We start from the raw sequence: 15,890 nt of genomic DNA on the forward strand, positions 1-15,890 counted from the left end.
GGTTTTAAAAAAAAACATCAATAATAATTTTAAAATTCGGTGAAATTCACAAAACACAAAATCGACCGTTTTTAAGTAAACAGTGGATCAGCAGCATTTAGGACCTTCACACTCCTGAGCCACCGCCACCATCTAGTTCCAAAAAGTTCCGTCGCCCCAAAGGAACCCTCGAGCCCATTAAGCAGTTGCTCCCGCCCTCTCCCCAGCCCTGGCAGCCCCCACACAGCACCCGTCTCTGTGGGTCCCCCGTCCGAGGGGGTCGACGTGTTGGAACAGCCCCAAGTTCATCAGATGAAGAGTGGCCAATGCACAGTGGGATATTATTCAGCCATAAAAAAGAACAGACCCCCATCCGAGCTACAAAATCCTGTCAGAGCACCCCGCGGTGCGGGTCCCGTGGAAACACGGTCCCCAGGGGAGATTCGTCACCGCCTGCCTTGAGTCTGATGCCCGGGGATGGACACCCGCTGCTGCTCTGTCTTGGCCCTCCAGCCATGGGGAGAGGTTGGTGTCCCCCCGCCCCCTCAGGGTAGGAAGGGCCTGTGACCTAGAAGAGCAAAAAAGAAGCTGGGGACTCCGGGCAGTGACAGCAGCAGCTGTGGCTACCTGTAACAAGATCACACTCTGCGGCAGGACTGCCAGGAGCTGACTCCCCTGGGCCTTCACCGCCCGCCGTGTCCTTCCTCAGGGACAAGGATCGGGCCCAGGGTCCTCTGTGCGCTGAGCACCTACTCTGCACTGGACAGGTCTGGGTCCCTTGGCATCTGCTCAGCCCCCCTCGCCGCCTGAGGCCCGCTTTGCACAACTGGGGAAACTGAGGCTCCAGGAAGAACCTATCCCTGCCCAAGGCCAAGGCCAAGGCCAGCTGTGGCCTTGAGCTGCCCCAGGGCCTCTGAGCAGAACCCTACTCCAGCCGCCTCCGGCCGGCTCCATCCCAGGAGCCCGCAGGGTTTAAAACCCACCGCAACTCCGCGCCCCTCGCCTTGGGGTTGAAGCCCGTCTTGGGTTGGTGTCCTTGGCTGGAGTGCTGCTGGCTGGGGTGGCCCTGCCCAGCCGCTGTCCGTGGTGCTGAAACCCTGTGCAGCCCGGAGCTGTCCTTGGGGTGGTCCTGGCCCAGAGTCCCCAGACCAGCAGCTGCGGGAGCCCTTGGGTGGCTTGGGCCGGTGCCGGTTGTTGGAGGGCTTGGAGTTCTGTCTGGGAACCAGAGACTTTCTGGTAAAAGAGAAGATACCCACCATCTAACAAGGGTGACCATGGAGCGGTCTTTGGGGACCACCAGCTTAAAGGCCTGGCTGTGCAGCTGGGGGCTCCGAGTCTCGGCTTCGCCCACCCCCCCCCCCCGCGTGGCCGTGAGCAAGTCTTTAAAACCTGGGTCTAGCCGGGCGCCGTGGCCACGCCTCTCATCCCAGAGGCTCAGGAGGCTGAGGCAGGAGGATCGTGAGTTCAAAGCCAGCCTCAGCCAAAACGAGGCGCTAAGCAACTCAGTGAGGCCCTGACCCTAAATAAAATGTAAAAAAGGGCTGGGGACGTGGCCCAGTGGTGAAGCGCCCGGGTTTAATCTCTGGGTTTTTCTTTCCTTCTCTGGCTGAGACTGGAAGCAGCTCTGGGAGGGGTCCCCGGGGCAGAGTGCCTCCGCCCCACCTGCCCAACAAAGTCCCCACAGTGGCAGCCGGCCGATGGCTGTGGTGCCTGCCAACCCGTGAGTCACTCATACTGCCACCTACGGGGTGGCCTCTGCTCAGCAGAGCCAGGAACGTGGCTTAAGCTCTGGACACCCATCTAGGTCCCTGTCACTCCCTCCTTCCCTGTCATTGTGACCAACATGGGACAAACATGAAACTAAGGTCCCCCGGCGTCTCCTGACAGCTCAGCGCGCCCCTCCTCCAGGATCTGCCTCCTCGGAGCGGGCCCTGGGGCAGCGTGGACAGAGGTCATGGCACTTAACAAAACTGATTTGATTTTTGCACCAAAGACAGAGGCTGGGAACGGGATGGGCGAGGAGGGTGGACACGGAGCCGCTGGCTCCCTCGGGCTTCCGGAGGGTCTGGCTGGGGGCAGGAGCGTCCCCTTGTCCATTGTGAGAACGGACTTTCCTTGATGCGCCAGATGCCAGGAGCAAGGGCCGTCAGCAGGCAGCCCTCCTCCCCGAGAGGGACCGCCTGGTCATTTCCAGGGCCGCGCACAGCACCCCTGGACCCTGTGGGTCCCACTGACCCCTGGGCGGGGCTCTGTGCCCACCCCTGCCCGCTGCTCCCCGCCCCCAGGAGGCCTGGCCCCATCCGGCCGCCCCCTCCCCGCCCCCGCCTCCCTGGGCTGATGATCCCGGATCCGCTGACACAGGGACTTTCTCTCCAAGTCAATCAGGAGGCGGGAAGCGCGGCTCTGCTGGCCGCTCACCGCAGCTCTGCTGGCCGCTCACCGCAGCTGGGAGCTGAACCAGGCGTCTAAATCGGGAGTCGGCGGCGCGATCAGGGTTGGGCTGGGAAGCTTTGCCTGCCTGGGCCTGGTCCCGGTGCAGCCTTGGGCTTGGGCCAGGGTGGGGCCTCCTCCACTCAAGGACCCGTGCCACCTGGGTCTGGGGCTTGGGGGGGGGGCTGGTTCTGTCTCCACCCGCCCTCGGGGCTTGTCTGAGATGCATGGGGGGAGATGCAGGAAGCAGGATCCGCCCCCCCACACACACACAGGAATTTACTAAGCGCCTGTTATATGGTGGGTGCTAGGTGCAGAGGACAGAGTGGTGAACAAAGTAGATTTAAAAAATCCCGTTTGCATCAGTGCTTACAGCTTCATGGGGGCGACAGTGGACAAGATAAAAAGAAATCTATCAGATATGTGGATAAAGGCCCAAGGAAAAAATAAATAAAAGTGGAAAGGGAGTTGATAGAAGTAACCTTTGGGCAAAGACCCAAAGTAAGCGAGGGAGAGAGTCTGGGTGTCTGGGAAAGAGCATTCTGGGAACAGGAATGACACATGCAAAGGCCCTGGGGCAGGAATGTGCCTGATGTGTTTGGGCACCGTGGAAGAGGCCAGCACGACTGGAACAGAGTGACCACGGTGGACAGGAAAGGAAATGAGGGCAGGAAGGGGGTGGGGAGGACTTTGGCTCTTCTGGTTGTGAGGTGGGATCCACAGAAAGGCTTTGGAAACTTGCACATGTATAAAGCTGGGGTTTCTCTGCTTACTGTCCCTTGCCAGCGCTGTTCTTTTCGATCAAGGTCGGGGTCTTCTCTTGGCCCCTGCAGGAGCAGGGGGCGGACAGGAGGGCAGTGGACTTCCCCAGGGCTCTGAGGGTGGAGGAGAAAGAGGAGCCCCAGCCCTCTTGGGATGACTCACAGCTGCACCTGGGCTCCACCTTCCCCTGGAGTAGACGGAAGGCGGCCTCTCCCCTCCCCTGCACCCAGAGCTGGTCTCTAAGTGCACATCCTCACTCCACCTCCCCAGGAGGAGCTGCCGGTCCGCTGCTGCTCTGACCACGCTCTGTGTGGCCAGGGTCTGAGGCCAGTGTGGCAAGTCCTCTGCGGGCTGGCCGGTGGTCACTCGCAGAGCGTGTGGGAGGCTGTCACAGGATGGCTAGTGTGGCCGAGTTTGGCCCCGTAGGTGTGGGTGTGGCGTCTCTGTCCCCTGCCCTGTGTGCCCACGGCCCCCCGGCCTCCTCCTGGAACCTTCCGCTCAGAGCTGATGCAAAGGAGGCCAAGTCCCAGCTGCCCGGGGGCAGGAGGCCAGGGAGGGGACGGGCAGCTTGATGCCGAAGCCAGCTAGGAGCCCTGAGCTGGCCTGGAGGAGGAGGAAGTCGCATTCCAGTCACGGCCAGCGGCGGCCGGGAGGGCTGGGTCCTCCTCTGTGTACAAACACTGTCCTGATTTCCCCGGCGGCAGGGCGAGGCCACGAGTGTTTGTGCAACACGAGCCCAGCTTTGTTCTCCGGCGCCTCGTGCCTGGCCGCTCGGAGGCGGGAGACCAGCGCGGATGGCCCTGGGCTGGGCTGTCGTCTCCCTGGAGTGTCCTGGGAGCGCATACACCGGGTGCGGCTTCGGAGGCCGAGGCTGGAGGCTGAGGCTGGAGCCCGATTTCCTGCCTCGCTGGGGCGCTCGGCCGGGTTTCCTGCTTCTCTATGTTTCTACCTGGAAAATGGGTTCAGGTGTCTGGGGTGACCTCGGTGGGACCTCCAAGATGCCAGACCTAACTTCAGGGCCCGGGGTGAGGCGGAAGGTCGGGTGAACAAGGCCCAGGTCCCCCGAGACACCGCGATCCCTCTGTGGAGCAGTGGCTCTCATTCCCAGGGACCCTTGGTGACGTCTGCAGACGCTGTGGGTCATCCTGACTGGAGAGGTCACTGGCCTGAGGGTGGGTGGAGACCCCGGATGCTGCTCAGCAGCCTGCAGGGCCCTGGGCCGCTCAGCCTCAGAGGATGACCCAGCCCCAAATGTCCAAGGGCTAGGACCACCCTGCCCGGTGACCAGCGCCCTGTGGCTTCCCGGGTAGCATCCGCCCCTCCACACCTGAAGCTGCTCAGGTCACCAGCTCTGTTCCCCAAGGCTGCTGGACGGGGATGCCTCTGAGAGATCCGCAGGGGACAAGGGACACTCATTCCCCAGCTTTCTTTCTTTAGCATGTTTTCAAGGCTCATGTGTTGGTACCTGACTTACGGCATATTCCTTTTTATGGATGGGACACATTTTATTCAAGCGTCCCAGGAGGTGTGACCCGGTGTCCTGTTGTGGTTTTGATTGGCACCTTCCTGGTGGCTGATGCCGCTGGGCACCTTCTCCTGTACTCACTGTGTATCTTTGGAGAGATATATCTCCGAGTCCTTTGCCCATTTTTTAATTGGATTGTTTCTTCTTGTTGACTTGTAAGCGTTCTTTACATATTTTGGACCCTGATTGGATACACTTCTTGCAAATATTTCCTGCCACGCCTTTGGCTGTCTTTTTACCGTCTTCGTAGTGTATCTTTCGATGGACCAGCAAGCGTTCGTGAAATCCAGTGTGTCCATTTTTCCTCTGCTGCTTGTGCTTCTGGTGTCAAATCTGACTGCTGGGCTTTAAGCTTCAGTCCTGGGCCCCCGTCCTGCTCTTCTCCGTGGCCTCCGTCACCTTGTTGTGCGACATACGTGACCTGTGACCGTCTCCGGTTTCCATGGGGGATGGGCTGCAGGACCCTCCCGAGGCCCCAGTCTGCGGGGGCCCAGGTGCAGTCTGGGGACCTCAGCTCAGCGCTGCGTGGCTGAGGTCACCTGATCCCACCTGAGCGCGGCTCACAGCCTCGTTACGCTGCGTTATTGGGGTCCCGGGGCACGGGACCGTCTGCCGCGTTCAGTACAGGGACACTTTTCGAAGTATTTTCCACCTGCATTTGGTGAAATTCGTGGATGTGGGTGCGGAGGCCCGCGCACCCCACCCGCCCACAGGACACCGTCCACCTCGGGTGGTCATCTCAGCTACTCGCTGTCCTCTCCGGGGCCGGGAGTGTTCCTGTGGCTTCCTCGCTCTCCCTGGCGTCTGGGACAGTGCCTGACCGTGTGGACGCTGAGTCCGCGCTGTTCGGTCCATCCCGGGGGAGGGGCAAAGGTGCACATTTTCCCTGGAAAGTCCCCTGCCCGGGGTCGGGACAGGAGAGCCGGGTGGTGCCGTTGCTGGTGGGGCCGGGGGGATGGGGTGGGAAGGGAGGAGGGTGTCGGGGACCATCGCGGGGCTTGGGGACACTGACCCAGGCCACGGGGCGCGGACAGCCTCCAGGGTCCCCCCTTCCTGTCCCCCCTTCCTGTTCTCCTTAACCCTCGGCCACTCCCTTTGAATACATGATCCTGGCCACCATCATCGCCAACTGCATCGTCCTGGCCTTGGAGCAGCACCTCCCCGACGACGACAAGACCCCCATGTCCGAGCGGCTGGTGAGCACCCGTACCCCTCCTCCTCCTCCCGGGGGTGGTGCTGGCCACAGGAGCCGGGGGCGGGGGGCGGCTGAGTCCATCACCCCGATGCCCTGGGGCAAGAGATGCCCGGGGGACGTCCCCACCTGGGGCCCAGTGGGAGGGGACAGTGACAGTCACATGGTCCAGGAAGACCCAGAGCAACCCAGGGGCCGGGGGTGGCTCAGGGGTGACACTTCCCAACCAGCAGGAAAACAAGTTCCAGTGAGAATCTGTGACCCACACGGAGCCTGGGGCAGCGGCCAGGTGACCGCCCGGGGCCTGGTCCCCAGCCCTGACCAAGACCCCTGCCCCCGCCATCGCCTTGGCTTGTCCTGGCAGAAGTCTTCCAGGGCCTGTCCCGGGGACGGTGACCTCACCACTGCCTCCTGAGATCCGCGTCCCTCACGCCGCGGGCCTTGTCTTGCTGGGCCACCGGATGTCATGTGCCCAGTGCTGTGACAGCGTGGCCCCTGTCACCGTGCTGAGTTCCTGTTGGTCTCACCGGTGCCTTTTATGGCTGTTGGCTCCACCGAGACGCAAACAGCTGGATCGTATTTTATCATTATTGGTTTCCAGTGCTGGGGACGCGACCCAGGGCCGCCCGGGGCTCACACCAGCCCAGGAGCCCGCCCTCAGGCCTGGGTCTCGGGCAGAGGAAGTGGCCTCATCCCCAGCAGCACTGTCCCTCTTCCCCAGAACCAGCCTGGGGGCCCCTGGGCAGCCTGCTTGGGAGGCCATACCCTGCTGCCCGTTGGCCATCGGCTCTAGGGACGTTCAAAATCCAGTTCCCTGGGAATCAGCAGGCTGTGCGCTAGGGCTCAGCTGCTCCCTGAGCCCCGACCCGCAGCAGAGGGCTCCCTGTCCTTCCTAGGTTTGTTTTTTTCTTTTCTGTTTTTTGGTACCAGGGATTGACCTCAGGGGCCCTCGACCACTGAGCCACACCCCAGCCCTGTTTTATATTTTATTTAGAGACAGGGTCCCACTGAGCTGCTTACAGCCTCACTTTTGCTAAGGCTAGATTTGAACTCACCATCCTCCTGCCTCAGCCTCCCGAGCCACCGGGAATGACAGGCGTGGGCCACGGCTCTGGCTCATTTCTTTTTTTAATTCAGTGATGGGATGGGACCCAAGGGCTTCACCACTGAGCCACGTTCCCAGCCCTGTCACCCCTCCAGAACCAGCAGGGACAGCTGGGGGAGGGTGGGAAGGGGACGTCAGCATCTACTCCTCCCCAGCTCATAAACAGGGATGGTCCCACGCCTCTGTTGACTTAATGGTCACTTGTCAGAGCGCGAAGGCTAAAAACTGTAGCCGGCCTGGGGACTCGGGATCTGGGGACGTCTGTTTGGGGCTCGGGCGGAACTGTGTGAGAGCATCAGCTGAAAGAAGGCTGAACAAGGGTTGGGGTGAGGCTCAGAGCGGGAGCCCGTGGGAGGCCCCCGGTCACCCCAGCACCACACGTACCCACAGAGTGACATTGGTGGCACCTGACGGGGAAATAGAATCAGGAAGGCAGAGGTGCAGAGGCCTGGCACGTGAGAAGTGTCGCCATCAGAGACAGGAAGGGTGCCCAGGGGCTCTGAGGGTCAGCGTCACACGGGCATTCCAAACACATGGACGCCCAGCTGGCAGGGAGGTCCTGTAGGGGCGCGGGGTGGGAGCCCTGGCCGGTTCCCAGCCAGGACGGGGCTGGCCATTCCACAGTCAGCGACCTGGGCCGCTGTGCCAGTGCAGACCCACTGAGAGCCACCTGCCAGGGTTAGATTTGGGAGTGGGGACAGCATACGAGGTCCCACCTCAGAACCTTCGAAACGTCCAGCCCGGGATCTGGTGACTTCCAGGAGAACTGTCCGCAGAACAGCTGGGTCCTACCTTGGTGCTGTCCAGTGTCTTAGCCGCTCAAAAGTAGCTGACGAGGCTGCGGGAGGAGGCCGGCGGGATGCAGAGCCGGGTGGCGGGTGCTGGAGGCCTGGACCTGCAGGCGGCTGGGGTCCTGGCCCCCGCGGCCCAGCCCAGACCTGACCCTGCCTCTCTCCCCCCAGGACGACACAGAACCATACTTCATTGGGATTTTTTGTTTCGAGGCTGGAATTAAGATCATCGCCCTGGGCTTTGCCTTCCACAAGGGCTCCTACCTGCGGAATGGCTGGAACGTGATGGACTTCGTGGTGGTGTTGACAGGGTAAGTGCGGGGCTCGCGCCCACGATCCTGGGAGGCTCGCCGGCTGCGGGCTCTGGCTGCGCCGGGGAGGCCGAGCCTCCGCGTCCTCCCACACGCACCTGCCTCCTTCCCTGCCCACCTCCCCCCCCAGCCGCCCATCACCCTGGGCGTCTCTGGGACCGTTAAAATAGTAGCTGGTCACCCGGGCCACTCCAACGTGCTCCCACGCGCTCTTCCACCCTCACGACCCAGTGACCTGGGACATAATCCACCTTCCCTGCGGGCACCCGGGAACCCAGGGGGCAGAGTGACGTGGTGAACGCGAGCTGAGGCGTGACCCAGGGTCTGTGGCTCCACTCTGGCACCTGCGCCCACTGGGTCTCTGCTTTGCTCGGAGAGTCTCGCCTGGGTTTCGCGGTGGCTGACGTTGGGTTGCTGGGCGCGAGGGCCGTGCCGGTTCCTGTGGGTGTAAGGAGTGTAAATGAGGCGCGGCCGCCAACTCCGGGGGTTTCAGACGAGAGAACGATGCGTGGCGCTGGGCAGGGGACGGACCCGCTCCCCGGGACCCGTATGAGGCAACACTAGCTGCTGTGACAAAAGGTCCTACTGGAAATAACCGGAACACAAAAAAGTTCTCTCTCGTTCACTGAAAGCCCAAAACGATCGTTGTCATCGTGAGGCTGTCTCCTCCCGTGACTGAGGGACCTTGTCACCTCGTACCCCTCGCTGTCGACCACAGCTCCCCAAACCCAGGCCTGTTGGCATCAAAGCCCAGAGGAGAAGTGAGGTGGAAGGTGATGCGGGTCCTAAGGGCTGGAACTCAGCCACCTGACCCCACGGCCCACAGGCACGGGAAATGGTCCCGGTGATGTCCAGCCAGCCTCTGGGGATCCCTCGGTCAGAGCCCAGCGTGGACGTGGCTCCTCTGCCTCCTCCTCTGCGGCCCCTGTGTGGGTCCTCGCGTGGTCTCTGAGGCCACCCAGGTCCCGGCTGTGGCAGGAGGCCCAGGCGTCAGTGCCCACGCGGGTTGCGTGCTTTCGCGGTTCTGATCGTGGCTACCGGCTCCTCTGGGCCACGTAGGTCGGAGCCAGGCCGCTGGCACTGTCTGCTGGGGTCTTGGGACGCGAGGACCCTGTGCTGATGCTCATGGGCTTGGGTGTGCGCTGGGGGACCTCTGTCGGCTGTGGCCGCGGTCTCGTGGCTTGGAACCTTGGCAGGTTCCAGGGACATGTCACAGCACTGGGCACTTCTCTCTGGTGTTGCCAGGAAGCTTGGCCAAGTCTGCGGCTCTGGAGGCCTGACTGCATGAGCAACGCGGGCTTCCTTCACAAGCTTGAAGTTTCTCTGTCAATGTTTCTTCTATGACCTGCCTTTTGCTCCCCATGTGAGATTAATCTGGTTAACAAGACTAGTCCTCCCCATCCATTTTCATGGCTGTGTAGTACTCCATGTGTTGAATTGTCAGTCCACCAACATTTTTATCTGTCTGGAATCATTTCCAGCCCCGGGCTCTTTGGAGCCCAGCTGTTGCCTCTTTCTGGAGAGTGATTTTCTCCAGGGCACGTACCCAGGAGAGGAACTGCTGAGTTGTGTACCGTATGCCTCCTCAGCCTTGCTGGATATCGCCAAATTGCTCTGCAAAGTGTTTGTGCCAATTTCTGCTCCCTGGGGTGACTTCTGCTGGCAGGGCCTGGCTTGACCTTGCTGGCAAGAAGATCTTTTAAAAACCCTGGGTGGCTTCTTTCTCTTTTCTTTAACAACATGGTTCTTGAGGCACCTAAGAAAGTTCAAGACTGTTCAGCTTGTGAAAGTCTCAGGACATGACCGTGAAGGTCGCGGGCAGCGGTGACCAGAGGCTGGTGTGGCACAGACACTGGAGTGTGCGCCGCCCTGGACTCATGGGCACGGGGAGACTGAGCGCAAGGATTGTGTGTGTGTGTGTGTATCTGTGTGTGTGTCTGTGTGTGTGTGCCTGTGTCTGGGTGTCTGTGTGTCTGTGTCTGTGTGTCTGTGTGTGTGTGTGAGTGTGATATTTGTGGGTGTTGTATTTCAGGACACACTCACCCTGTCTTTCTAACCATAGTTGAACGGCACTAGGGCTGTTGTTCTAGATCTTTCTCCACCCGCCCCCTCCTTCCCTCCTGGTGGCTCAGGCACACGCTGGCCCCTGACCGTGACCGCATTCCCCGGGGGGTGGCCTGGTCTCTGTTGGCGGGTGGGGAGCTGAGGAGGCCTGCGGAGCTGGCCTCCTGTGCTGCTGATGGACAGGAGTCCACCTCGGCTCCTGGGAGCCCGGGTACCGCCTGGCCCGCGTCGAGTGGGGGCCTGGGTGACGGCTCTCTGAACCCCGTCTCCTGCGGTCCTGGCAGGCGGAGGCAGTAACGCTGCGGGGTCTCCGCTGCCCGCTGCGCGGCTCGGTGGGCGTCTTCCCGGGATTCTGTGGGCTCCTTGTGGACCAGAGTCCGTGGGGGACCCTGAGGCTGGGGATTCATTAAACATATTTGAGTCGTACTGGACCCCGGTCACTGAGCCAGGCCCTGGGAAGAGCTGGCTTTAGTTCTGAGATGACAGAGCAGATGTCCACGCCGAGGACGGCCGGGCGTCAGCAGCTCTCGGGACAGTCGTGCGCGTTCGGAAAAGAGGCCCAACTCCCGGGCAGGGCGGCCAGCTTGGGTTCTGTGAGAGGCTCCCAGTGCCATGCTGGGCACATAGTAGATGCTTAGTAAAATAGACGGTCGCGGAGCTGGAAAGTGGTGAGACTTCGGATCATCAGAATGTTCCAGAAAATTCACTCGGGTACCGAGGAGGTGGGGACCTTCCGCTGACAGACAGTGACACAGTTCAGAGTCCACAGCAGATGTCCTGACATCAGATGCATGTGGACAGGCAGGCTCCGGGTCTGTGCCCGTGGACATCGGGTGACCCTGTAAAACCTAGTGTTCCTGTTTGGAAGGTCCCCCTGGGCCCCGCAAGACAAAGGCTCAGACACTCGGGGACCAGCACGGAGGGGACTGGCGCTGGTGTCTTAGCTTCGTTGAGTTGGGGACTGACCCGACGCTGGCAGGCCCCTCCCTTGACTTTCCAAGACACAGAGGCTCAGTGACTTGCCCGAAGTCACACTGAGATGGTGGCTACCCAGGGACCTTCCAGAACAGGGTGGTATCAAGGAGCCGGAGCCCCAGGTTCAGGGGCAATGGGGTGGCCTCAGTGATCAATGTCACCCTCGGATCCGGCTCAGCTCAGACATCCCTTCCCTCCTCCTCCCCCGAGTACCGGGCCCAGGGCCTTTCTGGTGCTTCACAAGGGACAGTTGGGGACCAGGTGCTCGTGAGGGTGTCCGGGGAGACTGCAGCGTCCCCGCCCCTGGTCCCCCCACTCCCCTGGCGGCTCTCCTGTGGCCTGGGGGCTGCTGCCCGCCCGGCCCCTCGGCCCCTGTGGTGCCTCCCACACCCGCCCTCTGTCCCCCTGGAGGCCTCCCTGGCCACAGAATGTCCCTGAGCCGGGAGCCGCTCACTGTGACACCCTGGCCCCCGTGTCACTGGGAACCTTGTCCAGCGCGGTGCGGGGTCCTTAGCGGGACCGGCCGGGTGCTGTGCCTCCACCACCCCGTCCTTCTCAGCCCTGCGGTCCCTGGAGTCCCCTCCCGAGTCAGCCACCGCAGGTCTCAGGGACCCAGCGGGAGCCCGCGGGCCGCAGGTTTCAGCACCCTGGACAGCGCCCAGCGGAGACCTGTCCCCTCCCCACCCTCCCCGCCTGCCCGCCGGCAGGGCTGGGTACAGGCCAAGTGGCCAGGCGACACTGCCCCCGCTCGGCCCCCTCGGCCATCTCCCCCGGGGCTGGAGAGGACCCCGCTGTCCGTCCCTCCGCAGGCTCGGGCGCTGGTCGAGGCCCTGTCCTCTTGGATTGTGGTGACAGATGCCAGCCCACCGCCCCAGGGGCATCTGGCCTCCGCGTCTCTGGTGTGCAGGGCCATGCCGCGGCTCTGGCCAGGGCTGGGGACACACACCTGGGGGAGGTGGAGGGGGGGGGTGGCGGCACAGGGCGGGGTCACCAGCCAGCCGCGGATGGGGCCAGGCTGATGGTCCTCCTCTCTCCAGACTCAGAGGCCACAGGCCTGGCGGGCGCGGGGCTGAGACGGGGTGGACAGGTGGAGGCCCCTCTTCCTTGAATTCCCAGCGTCCTCGTCCCCAGCAGCCTGCCCCCGAGGTCTTCCCTTGGCGCAGGGACTCTGGGTGCCTCCCACCAGCCTGTCCAGAGACCCTCCCAGACCCTCCTGAGACCCCCTTGTGTCCTTCTGTGTGGCAGCTCTGTCCTTCCTGGGCTCCGTCCCATGCCACCTCCCCCTCCTGCCCCCGGCCCTTCTGCCCGTGAGTCCCATTTGCTCGTGGAGGAACTGTGATGGGGACGTTTGTAAAACAGGCCTGAGCACGTGGCTGGCTGGGAGGAGGGGTGTAGCCATGCATGTCCCCGGGGTTAGGGTCCTCCTGCCCGCCCCTCCACCTAGAGCCTAACCTAGAGCCATGGCGTGCCCCCTGGCATAGTTCTGAGAGAACTCAGACACCTTTGCGATCAGCCTTGTTGGTGACTTTGTGTGGAGAAGGTCTGGGCAGAAGCTGAGGGTGCCGCCCAGGGAAGGGGCATGTCCTCACACCTGCTGGGGACTGTTGTGCAGGTTGCGCACAGAACCAGGAGGCTGGTGTGTTTCCTCTAAGCGTGAGGCTCGCCTGCTTCCCAGCATCTGTGGAGACGTGACGGGCTGGCGGGGGCTGAGCCCCGTGTGCCCAGAAGTCCCTCCATCTGGAGGAGCACAGACTGTGACCGTCACATATTGTGTGACCTCTTTGCTGTGACGGCCCGGGCTGGCTTTGTCCTTGCTGTTCACGGGCACAGCCTGAGGCCCCCAGCATCGATTCAGGGTGTAAACTTCTGGCATCGGGGCAGAAACCCCAGACCCCTCGAGCCCCGCTCTGGGCGCCACAGTGTGGCTGAGCTGCCTCTGACGCGCTGAGCTGCCCTGGGCGGAGAGACGAGCCCCGCGGTACCAGTGACTGGGTGGCACCTTCACGCAGCCACATTGCAGCCAGCTGCTGCTTCTGCAGACCTCTGTGAAGACACGGCAGGCGGAGGACAAAGCCACACCAGGAACGTGACACTGAGGCCACCAGCTGTGGAGTTAGAACAGATCAAATCCCAGCACCACGGTTTCCAAGCTGTGTTACCTTGGGCAAGTCACTCCACCTCTCTGAATCCTAGTTTCTTCATCTGGAGGACAAAGGTGGGCTAGCGCCTCCCCAGGGTCATCCGAGAAGTTCTCGTCTGGTGCGTGCGAGGTGGGGTTTATGGACGGTCTGAAGAAAGAGGACGGGGACGGTCCTTTGGGCCTCAGCTTCCTCCTCTGCAGAATGGGAGTCAGACTCTACGTACCACAGAGAGGAGGATGCGGGGAGATAAGACGTGAGGTGTGTAGAACAGCAGCTGGTGTGGAGGGGGACTCGGTGGTGGCCGCCATTGTGCGGCTGATGACTGTGATTACGATGATGGTGATGATTACCCGCCTCCTCCAGGCCGGGCTCCGTGGCCCAGTCGGTTAACTACAGGGAACATCCCCTTCTGCTCGATGAGCGCCCAACACGCAGCCTCCCCTTCAATCTGGGGAGCCCTTCCCCTCTCCCCAGGGTCCTTCACTATGTTCCCCAAACTGGGTTCAACTACCTGGGCTCCAGGGACCCTCCTGCCTCAGCCGCCCGCGGGGCTGTGACGGTGGGTGTGGGCGTTGTGCCCACGGAGCCCTCCCCCTGGGCGGTCCCGGGCCGGGGACCCCCACCTTGCCCAGAAGTTGAAGATGAGGGAGCTGCTTCCTGCCCCGGCTGCTGGTGGTCAGGGGTGAAGTGACTCAACCAGGGAGAGATGGTCGGGACCCTTGGTGGCCCCTCTTCTGCCCCTCTCTGGCTTCCTATTGGGAGTCTGAGCTTTCTGATGGCCTCTCTTATGCCCAAGACGGCCAGTCAGTGGCGCTAAACTGACCCCGAGACAGAGATTATTTGACTCTAGCAGAAAACAATATAGTTAGGGAAGCGGAAGGGATAAGAAAGTGTCTTCTTTGTCCATATTCCAAGACTGTAACAAAATACCCAAAGCTGAATAGCTTAAGAAGCAAAAAGATTGGTTTGGCCTCATGGTTCTGGAGGCTCAAGCTGAGGGGCTGTGCATCAGAGCCCTGAGGTGGTGCAGGACAAGGACAGGGAAGTGCACAGGTGGGCTTCTGTGTTCTCTGGCCTTTCTGTTTGTAAAGCCACCAGGATCCAATCATGACCTCCCCTACCCCTAACCTCCCGAAGGCCCACCTGTGAGCACAGCAGGGTAAGTTCCCATCTTCTTGGTGCCTCACAACCGAGCTTGAACCCCAGCCCGGCTCTTGAGCGGGGCAGTCTGCAGTAGAAAGTGTGGAGAGGGCAGCCAGGGACAGCGGGTTGGTTGCCTGCTGGAGGAGGGGCGGGGCTTCCTGGGCTGGGCGGGGCTTCCCCCAGGGCCTGAGCTCCGCCTCCCCCCAGGGCCTGAGCTCCGCCTCCCCCAGGGCCTGAGCTCCGCCTCCCCCAGGGCCCTGGGCTCCGCCTCCCCCAGGGCCTGAGCTCCGCCTCCCCCAGGTCCCTGAGCTCCGCCTCCCCCAGGGCCCTGGGCTCCGCCTCCCCCAGGGCCTGAGCTCCGCCTCCCCCAGGGCCTGAGCTCCGCCTCCCCCAGCTCACCCGGCCTTGGGCCTGAGCATGCGCACCCCGCACAGTGCGGCCTTGTCTGTCACTCAAGTGCTGAGGCTCTGGTTGGAGCCTTTTGAGAGTCCCTTGACCCTGGACTTTGGCTGTGAGCAGGCGGGCGGGCGCCCTGGCTGCCCGGGATGTCCAGTGCGAGCAACTGCCCAGGAGGAGAGCAGCAGGGCTGCGGGCGGCAAGGCCGGCTCCCCTGGGGCGTGGCCTCCACTGACACTCCAGGGACAATACACCCTGTCTCCTTCCGGACACGGGGGTCCCGGGGTTTCAGGGGGCTGAGAGCGAGTCAGAGAGAAGAGGCTCAGGGGCCCAGTGGACCCGGGCCAGGAGCCGGATGAGTTGGCCAGAGTGCCTATCGGGCAGGACAGTAAGGAGAGGCAAGGGCACACTGGGCTTGTCTCACTGTAACTTGAGGATGACGGTCACAGGGGAGCCATGGTGAAGGCACAGCTTCCCACGTGGTCATGCCTGGAAGAGGAAAGAGGAGTGGGGCTCTCTGTTCCCGTTGGAGTTTGGAGTGGCCCAGCAGCAGAGAAATGTTTAAAGGATGAACTGGACATTCAGTGGTGAATAAGAAGTCCAGCAAATAGGCGCTCACCTTTCTCAGGTGGCCATGGCTAGTGTTAAGTAGCTTCTCTGTGATTTTCTTGGCTTTTACCTCATGGCTGCAAAGTGGTTACTGGAGCTCCGTGCATCATATCCACATTCTTAGGCAGGGAAAAACAGGGGAAGAGGTGGTCCCCATCTAGCTCTGCCAATTTTGGGATCAGGCAAAGCAAAAGCTTACTCAGAAACCATCCGTTAAACTTCCACTTGCATCCCATCAGCCAGAAATATGTCACATGATCACAGCTAGATCCAAGAGAGTCTGGGAAAGTATTTCACTTTTTTACCACTCCAGAGACTTTTCTAACCTTTTTTTGTACCCCTGGTCCCTAACTTCCAACAGTTTTGACTTTATGGTGGTAGGAAAGCAATGTGCATTCAGCAGAAACCTCACTTTGGATTTTGAATTACCATCTTTGCCCGGGTTAGCTATTCACATGCAGCACTCC

At 61.6% G+C, this 15,890-nt stretch overlaps 1 protein-coding gene across 7 annotated transcripts in view; it reads left to right on the plus strand.

Annotated features, from left to right (window-relative positions):
• Cacna1a (calcium voltage-gated channel subunit alpha1 A) overlaps positions 1 to 15,890 on the plus strand; it is a 245,765-nt gene that overhangs the window by 93,333 nt on the left and 136,542 nt on the right. For all 7 annotated transcript variants that reach the window (XM_058576793.1, XM_058576792.1, XM_058576794.1 and 4 more), the window contains 2 exons: positions 5,786 to 5,892; positions 7,956 to 8,095. In XM_058576793.1, the coding sequence (XP_058432776.1) occupies positions 5,786 to 5,892; positions 7,956 to 8,095 (247 nt within the window). The remainder of the gene's footprint in view (positions 1 to 5,785; positions 5,893 to 7,955; positions 8,096 to 15,890) is intronic.

Source organism: Marmota monax, unplaced genomic scaffold (genome assembly GCF_021218885.2).
Source record: "Marmota monax isolate L192 unplaced genomic scaffold, Marmota_monax_Labrador192_F-V1.1 WCK01_AAM20220418_F8-fsc00021, whole genome shotgun sequence".
NCBI lineage: Eukaryota > Metazoa > Chordata > Mammalia > Rodentia > Sciuridae > Marmota > Marmota monax.